The 15,324-nt window shown below is 54.7% G+C and overlaps 1 protein-coding gene across 1 annotated transcript; it reads left to right on the top strand.

The window, feature by feature from the left end:
* Positions 1 to 991: 991 nt before the first annotated feature.
* Positions 992 to 5,376, top strand: Nxph3 (neurexophilin 3). The gene is made up of 2 exons (XM_057775450.1): positions 992 to 1,428; positions 3,751 to 5,376. The coding sequence occupies exons 1-2, from the start codon at positions 1,375 to 1,377 to the stop codon at positions 4,453 to 4,455; spliced, it is 759 nt and encodes a 252-aa protein (XP_057631433.1). The 5' UTR covers positions 992 to 1,374; the 3' UTR covers positions 4,456 to 5,376.
* Positions 5,377 to 15,324: the final 9,948 nt, after the last annotated feature.

The raw sequence follows: 15,324 nt of genomic DNA, 5'->3' as shown, positions 1-15,324 counted from the left end.
GGATGCGACCTTTTGTTTTCCTCAAGATTGAAGGAGTTCTAGAGAGCTAGGAAGAGGTCTAGCTATTAACAGTGCTCCGAGTGATGAAGGTGGTCCTGCACCTTTGGGAATCTCTTGTCTAGGTTAGTCCTTCTTGCCCTGGAGATCTGAAGAGACCAGGGCAACCTGGGACCCCACTGGGTGGGCCCCCCTCAGCCTGATGAACACCCATGTGGTAGGGAATGGGTAAGAAAGAATGGAAGGACAGCCTCCAAGAGGCCTTATTCATCCCATTTAATGCCGTTTCTCAGGAGGCAAACCCCTACCCTAACCCCAGAATCCAGCCTGGCCCCTAGTGGTCTCTTCTGGCCAGCGCCTCAACCAAAGGCTTCATAGTGATTGCTCCGAGGTCCTGAGATCTTCTAGGAAAAAGAAAGGCCATGCTAAGAAAAGGGGTGCGAGCTAGACACTTAGAAGAACTTCCCTCAGCACCCTCATCAAGTCTTGCAGGAACCAGCCTCTGTGGCCCGCTGTTGATATCCTTAGACCCTTAAAATGGGTTTGGACAGAATTGTCTTTCCAAATTCCAGGACACCTATGGGTAGGATAGGTAGGGCAACAGAACCCCAATGCCCGCTACAGAATATGAGGCACACTGTCAGAAGGGCGGAAAAGCTGTGTCCCCATCGGCGGTCTTCCAGTCTCTTGCCTCCTCTCCCAGGGCTCCTCTGTCCGCCTCCTGTCCACTACCCTGGAAAGTCGGTGTCCCAGGTCCCCTGGCTGCGGGCCGGCAGGGGAGGAGTTAACTCCGGAGGTACCGACTGGGCTCACGGTACCTGCCGCCGCCGCCGCCGCCGCCAGTGGGAGGGACGAGGAAGCGGGAGCCGCCTGGGCGCCAGGAGCGCTCCAGTCTGGCGGGGCGCAGCGCGGGGAGCGGGCGGCTGTGGCTCGGCTGGGCCCGGGGCGTCCGCCAGGGGGCGCGCCGCGACGGGGCGGGAGGGGCCGTCTGGTCTGGGGAATTAGCACCGGGGACGGGCGCGCGCGCAGGTCCCCAGCACATCTGGGCGAGAGCCGAGCCTCTGGAAGCGAGCGGGGCGCCGAGCGCCTGTCTGGAGCGTCAGAGCCACCGCGCAGCCGGAGCCCCTTCGAGACGCTCCGGGCTCACATCTGGCACCGGGAGAAGGACGGCGCAGCGCGCAGCTGGACGCGGGGAGGGGGCGGCGGCTACACAGCTGGACCGAAGGGGGCGGGGTCGGTCCCAGCGACGGGCTGAGGGAAGGGCCGCGAGCCACCGGGACCTGAGCATGGGACAGCGCGCCTGAAGGAGCAGCCCGGAGAAGAGGGCGACTGGGACCCCGAAAGGAAAAAAGAGACGGGTGAGAGCGGAGGAGGAAGATGCAACTGACCCGCTGCTGCTTCGTGTTCCTAGTGCAGGGCAGCCTCTATCTGGTGAGTGGTCCACAGGGAGCGGCGCAGGGCGGGGGCCAGAGAATGGGGAGAGCGCGGGAAGCTGCGGAGCCCTGAAACTTTCTCCCTCCCCCCCACCCTGACATCCCGGGGCTGCGGACGAACGCTGGAGGCTGGGGGAGAGGGCGGGTCCGAGGCCGGAGACTGGACAGGAAGGGTTAATAGGGGCGGAGTGGAGGGTGCTTGGCTGGCCCACCCACTCCGCGGCTGATGGCGGGAGGTGCGAGTGACACTAGGGAAAAGGGCCCTCGGAGCTGAGTCGCCAAGGATTACCCGACCTCTCGTAGCATCCCAGGACGCGCGGGACGGGGGTGGGGCAGGTGACCTGCCGGATCAGGGGACGCGGGTTTCTCCTCTGACCTCTAGGGCCCAGAGAACCCCAAACTGTGGGCCCTGGCGCGCCAAGCCCGGGCGGACTGGGGGCGGCCCCCGCGTCCCTGCCTCCCGCCGTCCCTCCCGCTCCCTCCCTCCTCGCCTGTTGTTTTCCTCGCCTCTCCCGGCTGCGCGCAGCCCGAGCCCCACAGGACCTGGGCAGGCGGCTCCCGCCCCAGGCGCTCACAACCGCTGAACTGAGCGCCTAAAGCCCGCTCCCCCGCGACCCAGGATGCCCTAAAACCCCACCCCGGACCCTAGCCCAGAGCTTAACTCCCCCGCGACTCATGCCCGCCGCCCCACAGCTGCCCCCGATCCCAATCCTGTCCTGGAGAAGCCTCAGCGCCACTAGATATGCCCCCTTCCTCAAAACGATTCCCATTGACAGCAACCCTCCCATCCCCAGTCCACTGTTGGGAAGGAAGCCTTCCCTGCTTGGCCCTTATCTGTGGCCCTGTCCACTACTGAGCTATTGACTATCCCAACCATTCAATTAAACCTAGAGCCAAGTACGAACAAGTGGGCAGCCTTGAACTCAGCCCTAGGAGTCTCCCTTCCTGCCTTTTCTGACCCTGAAGGGGCTGGGAACCTGGAAAGCAGGGCCAGCCTTAACTGCGGGACAGATACTGGCTTGGTTACAGCGCACAGCCATAGGCACAGCCGTAGGCACAGCCAAGGCCAAAGCAAGAGGCGTAAAGACTAACCCTTTATGGAATCTCCCATCCCAGTTCCTCAGTAATCCTTCGGCCCCACCCATGTCATCATCAGTCCAGATGTGGTAGCTGAACTGGTGTCTCCTCGCTGGTGAGAACTCGGTTTCAGAAACTGAGCAAACACATCCAGGCCACTGAGTCTAGGGAGCCAGGTAACCTCCCCGTTGCCCTGCCGAGTTCTGCCTCTTCTTTCCACCCTCTTCTAGAAAGCCTCCCCAAGGTGTGGCCTGTCACCATAGCTGAGCCTGCTGAGGCAAGACAAGCCCTGGCAGAGTTTGACTGGACATTCCAGGTGGAGACAGGGCTTCGGTAAAAGTCTTTTGCAAAGGTACATCTGGTCTGTGCCTTGCGGTGGGACACTGTGGCCCGTGTCGTGTGGTGATGTAACCTGCACATCCTGGTGTCTTCACCTGGGAGATGGGACTCCCAAGAACTGGTCCCTCATCATGCAAGGGCCGTCTTGGCATGTCGTCACCAGTGTTCCCCAGAGAAGGGTTTTGCTTCCACAAGCTTGGCCACCCTAGGTGTGGCATTCGTACCTGGGTCTCCTAGTCTCAGCAAAACCTGAACCAAACTGGTTCCTGACCAGGACTGTCACTGGGTTCTAGAGTCCTATTTTATGGCCCATAGGCCAGCAGTTAGGCTAGGAGTGGCGTCTCAGTCAGAAGATGAAAATGTCTTAAACAGCATGAGATATGTGTGTGTTGACACAAGGGAGCTCTAAGACAGGGACGGGGCTCCCCAAATAACTTGCAACTCCCCAACTCCCGGTGAAGGACTCCTGAGGACAGGAATGATGCCACTGGCATCTTGGCCATTTCAAGGGTGGGGAGTCTTCCTCGCCTTCAGACTGGGGGCTTCTGCAAGATCAGAAGCTGAGCCCTTCCCACTTAACTGAGGTTTATCTGGAGAGGAGACCTGTATGTCTCTGATATCCCAGTCCATGAAGGGGAGAGACTTCCTGACCATTCGTCCAGATTTTGAATAGGAGACAGGGCCTGGGCAGTAAAGAAAGGAGGTGACTGAATATCAGAGCATGAGGGAGCCAGGGTATACACCTGACCCCAGCACAAGGGAACAAGCAGGTGTCCCCTTAGCCTGGGTCTAACAGGGATAGAGACCCTGGAGAGATGGTAATAGGGTGGTGGGCCAGATCTCAAAGCCCCTGGGTCCTCTGGGGACAAAGCTCTAATTCTTTTTCCAAACCCCCTCCCCATAGGTCATCTGTGGCCAAGATGATGGCCCCCCTGGCTCAGAGGACTCTGAGCATGACGACCATGAAGGCCAGCCTCGGCCCAGGGTGCCTCGGAAGCGAGGTCACATCTCACCTAAGTCCCGCCCCTTGGCCAACTCTACACTTCTAGGGCTGCTGGCCCCACCTGGGGAGGTTTGGGGTGTCCTCGGGCAGTCCCCCAACCGCCCCAAGCAAAGCCCCCTACCCTCGACCAAGGTAAAAAAAATATTTGGATGGGGTGATTTCTACTCCAACATCAAGACAGTGGCCCTGAACCTGCTGGTCACGGGGAAGATTGTGGACCACGGCAACGGGACCTTCAGCGTCCACTTCCGTCACAACGCCACAGGCCAGGGTAACATCTCCATCAGCCTTGTGCCCCCCAGTAAAGCTGTAGAGTTCCACCAGGAACAGCAAATCTTCATCGAAGCCAAGGCCTCCAAAATCTTCAACTGCCGGATGGAGTGGGAGAAAGTAGACCGGGGCCGCCGGACCTCGCTCTGTACCCACGACCCAGCCAAGATCTGTTCCCGAGATCATGCTCAGAGCTCGGCCACCTGGAGCTGCTCCCAGCCCTTTAAAGTTGTCTGTGTCTACATTGCTTTCTACAGCACGGACTATCGGCTGGTGCAGAAGGTGTGCCCAGATTACAACTACCACAGTGATACCCCCTATTACCCATCTGGGTGACCTAGATGGGCCGCAGAAGCCTGTGCAGGAGGCCGGCTGTCTGGGCGCTGGGCAGGGAAAGGGATGGGCCTCAGGAAGGGAGGGGTGGAGAGGACGAGAGGTCAGGTGGGGGAAGGGTCCCCAGTGCTGGCCCCAACCTGAGGTTAGAATGTACTCATTATGGAGGAGGAATGGGCTCTGGGCAGCCTTAGAGAGTTTTCCCACTGGTCCAAAGCTGACGCTGGGCCTTGAGGCCCCTGGGCGGGCAGGCCAGGTGGCCCCAGATCAAGCCACAGAAAAGACCTTAACCCTTGGCTCTCTCTCTCTCTTCTTGCCATTCGGAAAGAGGACAGCAGTGGACAAAGGGGTGTCCACTGTGTAGGTCAGGTAGACAACTTAGGATGGACGGCTCAGTGGCTTCCTCCAATGGGGCTGGCAGTGGGCAGCCCCTAGCCCCTTTCCTACACTGAGGCTGAAGTGGTGACCTCATCCCTATCCTCAGGTCTTTGCTGTCATGACGACCTGTCACCAGCCAGGCCACCCCTTCTCCCTCCGAAACCCCTTCTCCCGCCAGCATTCTGCCCTGCTGTCACCCTCTTGCTGATGGCACGCCATCCCGTCCTTCAGCCAAGACAGCACCTTTAGTTCCTTTTAGCATGAAGGGCAGTGAGCCGAAGCCTGCCTGCGTGCTGCGTGCCCATTCTCCGCCCTAATCCCGCTGAGAGTGCTCCCTCCCCAGCCCGCTCCTCATATCAGACGGGGGACTCCGCAATGGGAATGGGGTTCCTTCTCTGGGCCGTGGGACTATCAGCAGAGTGGGGCGCAGGAGGCTGGACTGTGTGGCCATGCTGGAACTGTGCCCTAGTGTTGTCTGTGGGATGGGGGGAGGGGTGGGAAGTCTTGTGAAATGCCCTGTCACTTCTGTGTGCAGAGTCTTGTCCTTGGAGCAGAGAATAAAGCTTTCCCAGGGCAGCGCATTCTGAGTTATCCAGGGGAGAGGGACCTGGGGCCCTATCTGACTAGCATTTTCCAGATGGGGACCAAAGTTGCAGGCCTCTTGGTGCTGGGGCTCCCTGAGGCTTTGGGGCTGCCTTCTCTGACACTCTTTGTAAGCAAACAGATTTAGTGCCAGGGCCCAAACAAACACATTTGAGGCTGGGCACGGCACCTGAAGGGGCAGCTTGGGGGTAAGAGTCAGCAGGGGAAGTATGGGCCAAATCTTCCTCCCGGGTCCCTCACTGAGTTGCCACCTCTGGTCCTGCAGAGGGCAGTGGTAGACGGTGTCCCAGCTCTGCCATTGTTTTTCTCTATGGCCTGGTAAAGTACAGTGGCCTCACTGGCCTCTTTCTGTTTCTCCCCCAGCATCACACAGCACCTACATTTCTGAGAATCACCCAGAGAGCTGGTGTCATGCAGCCTTCAGGGTCCTCCCTAGCTCAGCACGGGTGGGCAGGGCCTGTATCTCGGCCCTTGGCTTGGGTAAATGCTGACATACTTTGAAAACCTGTCCAATGACCTCTACGCAAACTTGGCTCCAGCTCCAGAGGATGAAGAGATTCCTCTCTTCTCTCTCCAGCTGTGACTCCCATCTGCCTCTTGGGGGAAAAGGAACAGACTGAGAAGGCATGGGGACAAACAGAGCAGGAGAGTAGCCACTTCTCCCTGCTGCTGGAGAAGGCATCAGAATGGATGGATGGCCTGGGCGGGCGCCCCTACCAGGATGTCCCCTCTGGAGGTCTTTTTAGGTCTATTTTCTATGGAGGTCAGCACTCAGGTCCAAAGGTCCCTTTGGGAAGTGTAGCCGTAGTGTGGAGAATCCTAGAGTGGGGGCCCGTGGCCTGACCTCTCCCAGTCTTTGCCCTCTGCCCACAAGCTCTGAGCCCAAATGGTCCACACTTGCACCCTGCAGCACACAGTCACCTGGCTGCAGCCCCTCTACATGGGAAATGACCTAGAAAGCGAGACTGGCTGCGGGCGGGGGGGGGGGGGGAGGGAGGGGGCACACTCTCTTTCCAGCTCTGCCCTGAATCATCCTGAAGCCATTTCTTCTGCGCAGACTTAAGACACACATGCCCCTACACAGCCTTCTCCTTCCCTCCCTTCTGTACCTGTGACTGCAGTCAGAGGGCCTGGGGCTCCCCCCCCCATCCTCTACCCCTACCAAGAGAAACCTTGGCTGCTAGAATCCGGAGGCTTCTCCCACCTGTGCCCCTCATCAGACACTGTCCTAGGGCACCTGTGGGGTGTAGCAGAAGAAACTGTGAGGCGCCCCCATTTCCACCTCTGTGTGAACACTGAACTCTAGAGCGAGTACAGGGGCACTCTGACCCGCCCCTCCTACTCCTCTTCTCCCGTGGAGAGCCAGCTGCTGCCGACAGCTGGAGGGCCCGGCCTTTCTGGCACACGGTGCTGCCTGCACAGGGGGTGGGTTCATTTTAATAACTTCATTTCACCCTCTTGCACACTCTGCCTATCTGCCTCCCCCGGCAACCAGGCTGATCTCAGTTCAGATTTGGCTAACAAATGTCTTCCCAAATCCTGATTCCTTGGAGGAGCCCTCTGGCCTCTTGGTCTTTTCAGATGGTTCATGAGCCCCCTTGATCCTCACAAGGGTAGTAGGTCCTCTCAACCTCTCAGGCTAAGAGGATACCCACTTCTGCCCTTCTGAGCAGCAACGGCTATAGCACCCTCCATAGAGACGGACCTCAGGTCCCATAATGCCCCCTGATCTCTCGCTCTGGCCTTGGGGAGCACCCACAGGAGTCCTTCGAGAGACGACGGTCAGGGTCCTGCCTCACACCAACCCTTTGACCTCCCTAGAGCACCTTGAGGTCACTTTGCAACCTTCTCAAGCTGTTTGGGGATTCTGCTTCTGGTCTGTCTTGTCCCCCCACTCACCCACTCAACTCGGTAAGGGTCTTGTCTTTCCTACAGGCTTGCCCCTGGAGCAAGCCTACCACACCAGCTCAGGGAGCTCTTCAGTTACTTGGTTTATGTCTCCCCATCAGAGTTTGGGGGGCCTCTGGGGGTAGGGGTTGTACCTCCCTCAACAGACTGGACACTCTTTGGTTGACACCAGACTGAGGTAAAGACTGTGTCTCCCTCGTCGGTTAGCATCTTTCTGAGGGCAAAGGGCTGTACTGTGGCTGAAAGAGAAGCACTGGTCTCCAAGTGCCAGGGTCCCCAGAGTTGCTTTGCCCTTCAGTACTTCCTGGCTTCAGCAGTGCCATCTCTACGCCATAGCTTGCTCTGGAGCCTGGGAGCTAGTAGAAGCTCCACCGTCAGCAAAGCCGAGTCCTCCTCTTGGTGAAGCTTAAGGCAAAACTGAATGGGCTTCTGTCCCTCCTCCTCTCTCCTTCATTCTCCTTCCCTAGATGAGCAAGCGGGAACTGAGTCACCCCCGTCCCCATCCTTGGCAGGAATGCTGATGACCTTGCATGTGGCAGGCTCCTGTGGCGAGGACCATTGCTCAGAGAGGCACAAGGTGGGTGGGTGGAGAGGGAAGCTGGAGGAAGGGGTTTGTGGGGGTGGAGGCAGCTGAAGGTCACGGGGTGATCAGGGACTTGGATCATTGGGTGGGCATTTGCAATGGGTTGAGGGCAACTCCGTGATCCAATTACTCTTGGTTGGGAAGTGAGCCAACGGAATGGCTGGGAGTGGGAGAGAGAAATATTACTTTTGAAGGCTTGTAGTTCTGCGGTGCTGCCTGGAGAACCGGGGGCTGGGGTGACAGGTGACAAGAGACACCATCAGCCCCACCAGGCAGAGGCATGGTGGGGTAGGGGTGGCACCTGCCACTTACGCCAAAGTCCTGGAGTGGCAGCTGACAATATCCCCAAGGCACAAATGCCACAAGAGACCTGCAATTTGCCCATCAGGGGCTGAGTTCTGGCTCCACCAGGCTTCCTGTTGACCTGTCAAGCGTTAAGAGTCAAGTTTGCCGAGCTCAAGGCTTCTCAGTTCATTATCTCAGAGCCACCTGGCTAGGTGTCCCAAGGACCTCATCAGTTACTCCCGAGCCACAGAGGCTTACGAGGAAATGGCAACAGGCTGTGCACAAGCTCAAGCCAGTCCCCAGGAGATGGGTTGTCTGGATGACCTGGGACAAAGGACCACCTCCAAGCACCTCTTTACTTGAATTTTTGCTTTGTTGTTTGAAACAGGATTTCTCTGTGTAGCCTTGGCTATCCTGGAACTTGCTCTGTAGACCAGGCTGGCCTCAAACTGACAGAGATTTACCTGCCTCTGCCTCCTGAGTGCTCTGTCTCCTCCAGGCATGCATGCACCACCACTGCCTGGCTGATTTGAATATTTTGAGGCAGGGTCTCATAATGGAACCTTGGTTGGCCTGGAACTTGCTAAGTAGACCAGACTGGCCTCAAACTCAGAGATTCACTTGCTTCTGCCTCCTGAATGTTGGGAACAAAGGTGTGTGTTGCCTCACTCAGTGAACTACCTTATTTGAAAAAGTGAAAGTTCTCCCTACCTTGGTACACTGCTGGGGAAATTAAGTCACCTCCCCCCCGTTGCTCTTGGAGATAGGCTTCTGCGAACTTCATCCTTCCTTCTGTGTGGTTGGGCGAGAGGGCCCAAGGCTGGAGGGAGAGACATGAATTCCTGCTCTACTTCTGTTCCATGACATCTGCAGCAGAAATGGCTATAATATATACAGTGGTTTATCTGCCTTGTCTACTTGACTGGATTTAGAACATTATAGGGGCCACACTTCTACCATTGTGTAGTGTCTACGTGGGTGTTTCCAAAAGGTTTAACTAAAGGAGGAAGATTGGTCCTGGATGTGGGAAGGACCATCCCACGGGCGAGGGTCCTAGACTGAAAGAAAAAGAAGCTGAACACCAGTGTTTATCTCTTTGCTTTCTGTGGATGCAATGTGACCAGCTGCCCCACACTCCTGATGTCATCCCCTCCCTGCCATGATGAACTGTGTCTCTTCAAACTGGGAGCCAAACTAAGTAAACAAACAAATAAGCAAACCCTTCCTTCGTTTGTATCACTTTTTGCTGTTGTCATAGAAACAAGAGAACCAGTACACTAGCCATTTCCCCTGCCTTCTTAGAAATGGGGTCCCTGCTTGTTAGTTGGATACACAGCTGCCTGGCATAATCTTACATTTCTCTGCCCCCACCCCACGTTTCCTGCCTTCTACACGTGGCCATGTGCCTGAGATCTGGCCAGTGACCTTTAGGCCAAGTGGTTACACTGTCAGTTTCCGGCATCTTAAGGCAGAGGTGTCCATCCTTTGTCTCTTCATCTCGTCATCCGCCCAGCTGTCTGGAATTGTGGCCACAAGTCCTAGCTGTCGTCAGACTCTGGTGTAAGTGCCACAGAGAAGGGGGAGAGTGGTAAGCTGGATGAAGATACGGTCCCTGAGAGCCCTAAACTGCCTGCAGACTTCTGTATGTGAGAAAAAGGAAATTCCTGCCATCTTTAAGCCTCGGCTTTAGGGCTCTATTCTTTTTTCTCTTTTCTAAAACCCATTCTCACGCAGGCCAGGCTAGCCTGGCTTGGCTGTAAGCTAGAAACTGGCCTTGAACTCTAGGACTGCCCTAATCCTCTGCCTCTTTCTCCGAGTACTGGGATAATAGTCAGGTGCTGGCATACCCGAGGGTTTTCACTTCTTGAAGCTGTATCTAGTGCTGGAGAACTTCCCTGAAGATTTTGGTCTTCTCATCTGTGAAACTGAGGCAATGCCCGCACATCTCAACACACCTGGGCAAGAAGGGAAGGGCTTCTCTCCCCCTTCCCTAGCCTCACTTCTGGAGATGGTATAAGCTGCTTCTGCTTTTCAGGGAACCCCAGGGAACTCAGGGTACTCTGCCTCTGACGGACCTCCAGATCCCAAATTCAGTCCTCACGTGTCCAAGTCCCCATATGCATTCTGATGTTGGTGACACACAATCCTCGTTAAGGGCCTGACTGATCCCAGCCAGATGGGATCCTAATTTAATTAAAACCCTTTAATTACCTGCAACAACACTGCTTTGGAAGTCCAAAGGCAGAAGAGGGTTGGTGATGGGAGGGGGCACTGTTGACAGAGCAGAGGAGTGACTAGCCTTTTGGCCCTCTGGGAGCTGGCATTGCCTCCCACATCTCCCATCGTGGTGGCCATGGAGTGCATGGAAGAGCCAGCACAGCCAGAATTCTGGCATGGTCTATAGGGCACAGCTGGGACAATGAGAAGTGGGTGGAGCAGAAAAGATCCCTGGGAAACTGAGTCCAGGCTCTGAAGCCTACTGCTGTCAGTGTTGGTTGGTCCTGAGGTGAGAGCAGGACCCGTGTGCCCTGTTTATGGGACCCTGGCCCTGCCCAGGGCACTCTGGGGAGGTGAAACCATGGTTTGGATTTCTTTCCAACAGTCTGACTGTAGAAATAGGGGCACCTCTATGCCACTACAACAGTTTCTCTTCAGTGTCATTGTCCTAGGTGTGGACAATAAAAAAGGGTCACTTAGGTGGGCGGCAGAGGGGTCATGCGGTTTGAGGACTCCTTCCTGTGACGGCAGAATGAGCTCCGGCCAGGCCAGAGCCTGCCAAGCCCTGGCAAGGACAGACTGAAACCTAGGCTCGTGAGCTGAGCTATTTATAGCCCATGTGGACATCATCCGTTAATACCCCTTCTGTTCTTCCGTCGTACTTATTCACTCCACAAATATTGTTTAATAAAGCCTCTCGAACTTCCAGCTGGTCTCCACTGGGCCGAGAAGAGGTGTTGGTTCGCATTGGAGCCATAGCCTCAGAGGAACTGTTCTATTGGGGTCAGTGTGATGCCGGGGGCTGTAGTCGAAACAGAAGTGTGTGAAGCTCAGTGCCCACCCTCTCCCCACCTGAGTTCCCCTCCAGAGCTACAGCACAGGAGTTTCTGGGTTTAGCTTTACAAAAGGGGTCCCCTAATACCATCCTCTCCTGATGTTCCAGCCTGGTCCTGACTTGGCCCGTATCTACAATGCTGTGTATCTGCTAACTTTGGGGCTCCTAGAAAGCATGGACATCTCTGATAGACTCAGCAGAGACAGTGCACACACCACTCTCTACCATCAACCTGGAGGCTCCCTGAGTCAGGGCATGGGAGACCCCATCTAAATAGTCTGGGTGGTACTCTCCCTGGAGTGTAGTATGAAGCTGCCCAAGCACCTTGGCACGTCCAGATCTGTGTGTAAGATCACAGCAGCTGGCTGTGCCTGTGAGTGCTGTCTATGTGAATACTTTCGTTCTCAGTAGGACCAGAAGTGGCTATCCCTTTGTCACTCCTGCAGGGGGACAGTGGAAGAAACACAGCATCAGTGTTGGCACACTTCCTGCCCATCCTTATGGACTATATTCTCTTCTCTAGAATAGTCTGAAAAACCCACCAATGAGGGGCTGGAGAGATGAAGAGCACAGGTTGCTCTTCCAAAGGTCCTGAGTTCAGTTCCCAACAACCACATGGTGGCTCTCAACCATCTGTAATGAGATTTGGTGCCCTCTTCTGGCCTGCAGTTCAGGCATACATGCAGGTAGACCACTACATACAAAATAAATAAATCTTAAAAACAAACATGCAAACAAATGAGTTCTTGGGAAATGGTGATGGCTGGGGTCCAGTCTAGGACCATCAGTTGTAAGATAAATAAATCTTATGGCTCTTGCCATCCTCTTTATTCCAGGAAGCCTCACCTGGCCTCATTTTGTGACTCAGGAAAGAACAGTCTCCAAGGTGCCAGGGAAGCTAAGCGCTCCCAGGAGTCAGGGAAAAGCTGTGTAGAGCCGATGCATGGCTGAAGGGAACAGTCTTATTTGCCAGGTGATTTTGCTGTAGTCCCCTGGGCTGAGACGGGGCAGTGATTTCCCCCCAACCATACCTGCTCACATTGTGGCTCGAAGGACTGGCCCCACCAGTAGTGAGTGCCATGTCAATGTGGTCAGTTCTGAGATGTTGTCATTCAGCCTCCCCCCAACTTATGAGCATCTCGAGGGAAGAGGGATGGCTTCTCCTGCACAAGGCAGGCTGTGTAGCCCAGCAGCTGAGGTTCAGTTCTAAAGCCAGGCTGCCTGAATTCAAATTCCATTTTTTTTGGGGGGGAAGGTTGAGACAGGATTTCTCTATGCAGCCCCAGATGTCCTGGAATGCTCTGTAGAACTCAGAGATTCGCCTGCCTCTGCCTCCCAAGTGCTGGGATTAAAGTTTTGTATCATTGATGCCTGTCTTGAATTCAAATTCTTGTTCTGACATATCCTCACTGCAGACCTCAGATAGGTCGGTGAACATCTTTGTATCTGAATTTCTTTACCCATGGAATGGGGATGCTCTTTCCCTCTCAGAAGGTTGCTCTTAGAATGAGTAAAGTATCTGAAAATATGTTTAGCACAGGGACACAGACTACAACTATGCACACTACAGTCATGAAGCTGGGTGGGAGGCTTGGAGGATGGTGGCCATGGGCTTTATCATGCCTTGCTTCAGGAAGAATGTGCAAGAAAAAAAAAAAAAAACTTAGGGAAGGTCAGAAGTTGTTGTGATTTTTACAAAACACATAAAACCCAGGGCCCCTTTTTGCATCGTGTAGCTCCTTGGGTCCACATCCCACTTCTGCTGGCACTAGAGAAGCCCCTTCCAGTATGAGCTGTATGTCCCTCCAGGCCTCTACCCACTAACAACACACAATTCTGAGGGTCTTTATTTAGGAGGCAAGTTGACAGTCAGAGTGCAGCCCCCACAAACACACTCTAGGCCTGGGTGTTCTCCCACCCTGCTCAGCCACCCTCAACCCCACTCCAGGCCCCCCAGCTGTGCCCTGGTCAAACTCAGCCATTTCCCTTTCTCCTTGACCACCTACATCATTTTCACTCACTTGGGAAAGAATGGTCTCCAAGGTGACCAAATCCTTTCCCTGGTCAGGACAAGGCTCTACCCAGCCAGCATGTTTGAAACCATTCAGTTTGAGTCTCAGCCCTCTCCACGCTGCTCCAGCCTTACCACTAGCTCATCAGCCTGGATGGGCCCGGGGTCCCTTGCTGGTACCCCCTTCATGTATAAAACACGGCCCTGCCTTGGATGGGACTCTGGAGGGTGAACTGCCTGCTCAGCCTCGTGGTGAGTTCTCTGATGGGCCCTATGTGAGTCATTTCTGCTGTGTCCCGGAAGGGCTGAGGACGTGGGGTCCACAGGACTTGGGTCAGGAAGTCTCGCTCACAGATGGGTCCCGAATTTAGTGGCTATGGAGATGCCTCCTAGAAGGACAGAGAAACGGCTAGAGAGGGGCTGCACTCCTCCAGGTTGTTTTTTGTAGGACATGAGAGTGTTTTGGGTTTGGGCGAGCACCAAGTAGGGGCACACAAGTGTAGAGAGGCATATAACTAGCCCATTTACTAGCCCTGGCAGCTCCCTGGCCTGGGATGGGGGCTACTGCCGCTCACTCAGGCTCTGCCATCTGCCACATCTCCGTGGAGATCAGAACTGAAGGGCTCATTGGAGGCAGAAATTTCTTTCTTTCTTTTTTTTTTTTTTAATGCAGCAGGATCAGGCTCAAGATGTCACTCTAGTGAAAGGGACCGGAGATGGGAGAGAAATGTCTAGGAAAACAGGGGAGAAATAAATGGAAGCTTCCATGCTCCAGAAGGAGGGAGGAACAGGGAACAGCAAAGACAGGAAAATGAGGAGAACGAGGAGGAGGATTGTGCAGAGAGGGGCTTGATTTAGCATCCATTTTTCCTGGGCCGCTCAAGGCAGCAGCAACCCAGGAAGCAGGGCTCTGGGCGTCAAGCGACTTCCTCCCGCCAACCTTTATTTTTGTGTAACTACAGGCTGAAGTGGCTCTGTCCTGCCTTTACCCCTTTCGGAATGTCTGCTCTCCTGACCTTTGGAAATATCACAATGATGACAGTGAGGATCATAATGGAGGACCCAAGAGTGATTTCTAGGTGACCGAAAGATTCAACGCAGACTTTTCCCTTGGACTCCAGGGGCCTTTCCATCTCTGCACATTACAGCAGTGGGACACTTGAAGCCCCACAGGACACTGGCTAGCAGACACCCCAAGAGACCAGATTTCTGGAGTGAGCCCTGCTGTGGGAGACTCCTGCAAATCCAGAGGTGCTCACGTTTGTCATCACCTCACTGTAGGTTTGTGTTCTAAGAAATCCTCTAAGGAAATGGACTCCAAAAGCCACATATGGCACAGGTTAGAGATGGAAACATTGATAGCACTGCCAGCAGTTTATCTTTCTGGAGGCTTTATTCAATGCCAAGTTCAGTGTTAGGGATGTGATATTTATTTGCTCACTAACTCCTTAGACATCTATCTGCTATGTCCATTATACAGATAAGAAAGTGTTACCCTGCCGGGCGGTGGTGGCACACACCTTTAATCCCAGCACTCGGGAGGCAAAGGCAGGCGGATCTCTATGAGTTCTAGGCCAGCCTGGTCTACAAGAGCTAGTGCCAGGACAGGCTCCAAAGCTACAGAGAAACCCTGTCTCGAAAAACTAAAGAAAAAAAAAGAAAAAAAGAAAGTGTTACCCTGATCTGACTCAGGCCCAGATTCTGCATGATAGCACACAACAATGCCAACTCCTCTACACAGCTAGCTCAGACCTTCACTTAGAACCCCACTCTTTCCCAGTCGTGGCCATTACCTCATTTCTACTTAACCAGAAAAAGCATAGGTCAGGCCGGGTGGTGGTGACGTACACCTTTAATCCCAGTACTCAGAAGGCAGAGGCAGGTGGATCTCTGTGGGTTTGAGGCCAGCCTGGGCTATAGAGCAAAATCCAGGACAGGCTCCAAAGCTATAGAGAAACCCTCTCTTGGAAAAAAAAAACCAAACATAGGTCAGGTATGGTTGTGCACACCTTTAATCTCAACACTTGAGGTGGGAGGGTCTCTGTGAGTTCC

This window comes from Chionomys nivalis, chromosome 7 (genome assembly GCF_950005125.1).
Source record: "Chionomys nivalis chromosome 7, mChiNiv1.1, whole genome shotgun sequence".
NCBI lineage: Eukaryota > Metazoa > Chordata > Mammalia > Rodentia > Cricetidae > Chionomys > Chionomys nivalis.
This window is presented reverse-complemented; position numbering and strand designations above follow the sequence as displayed.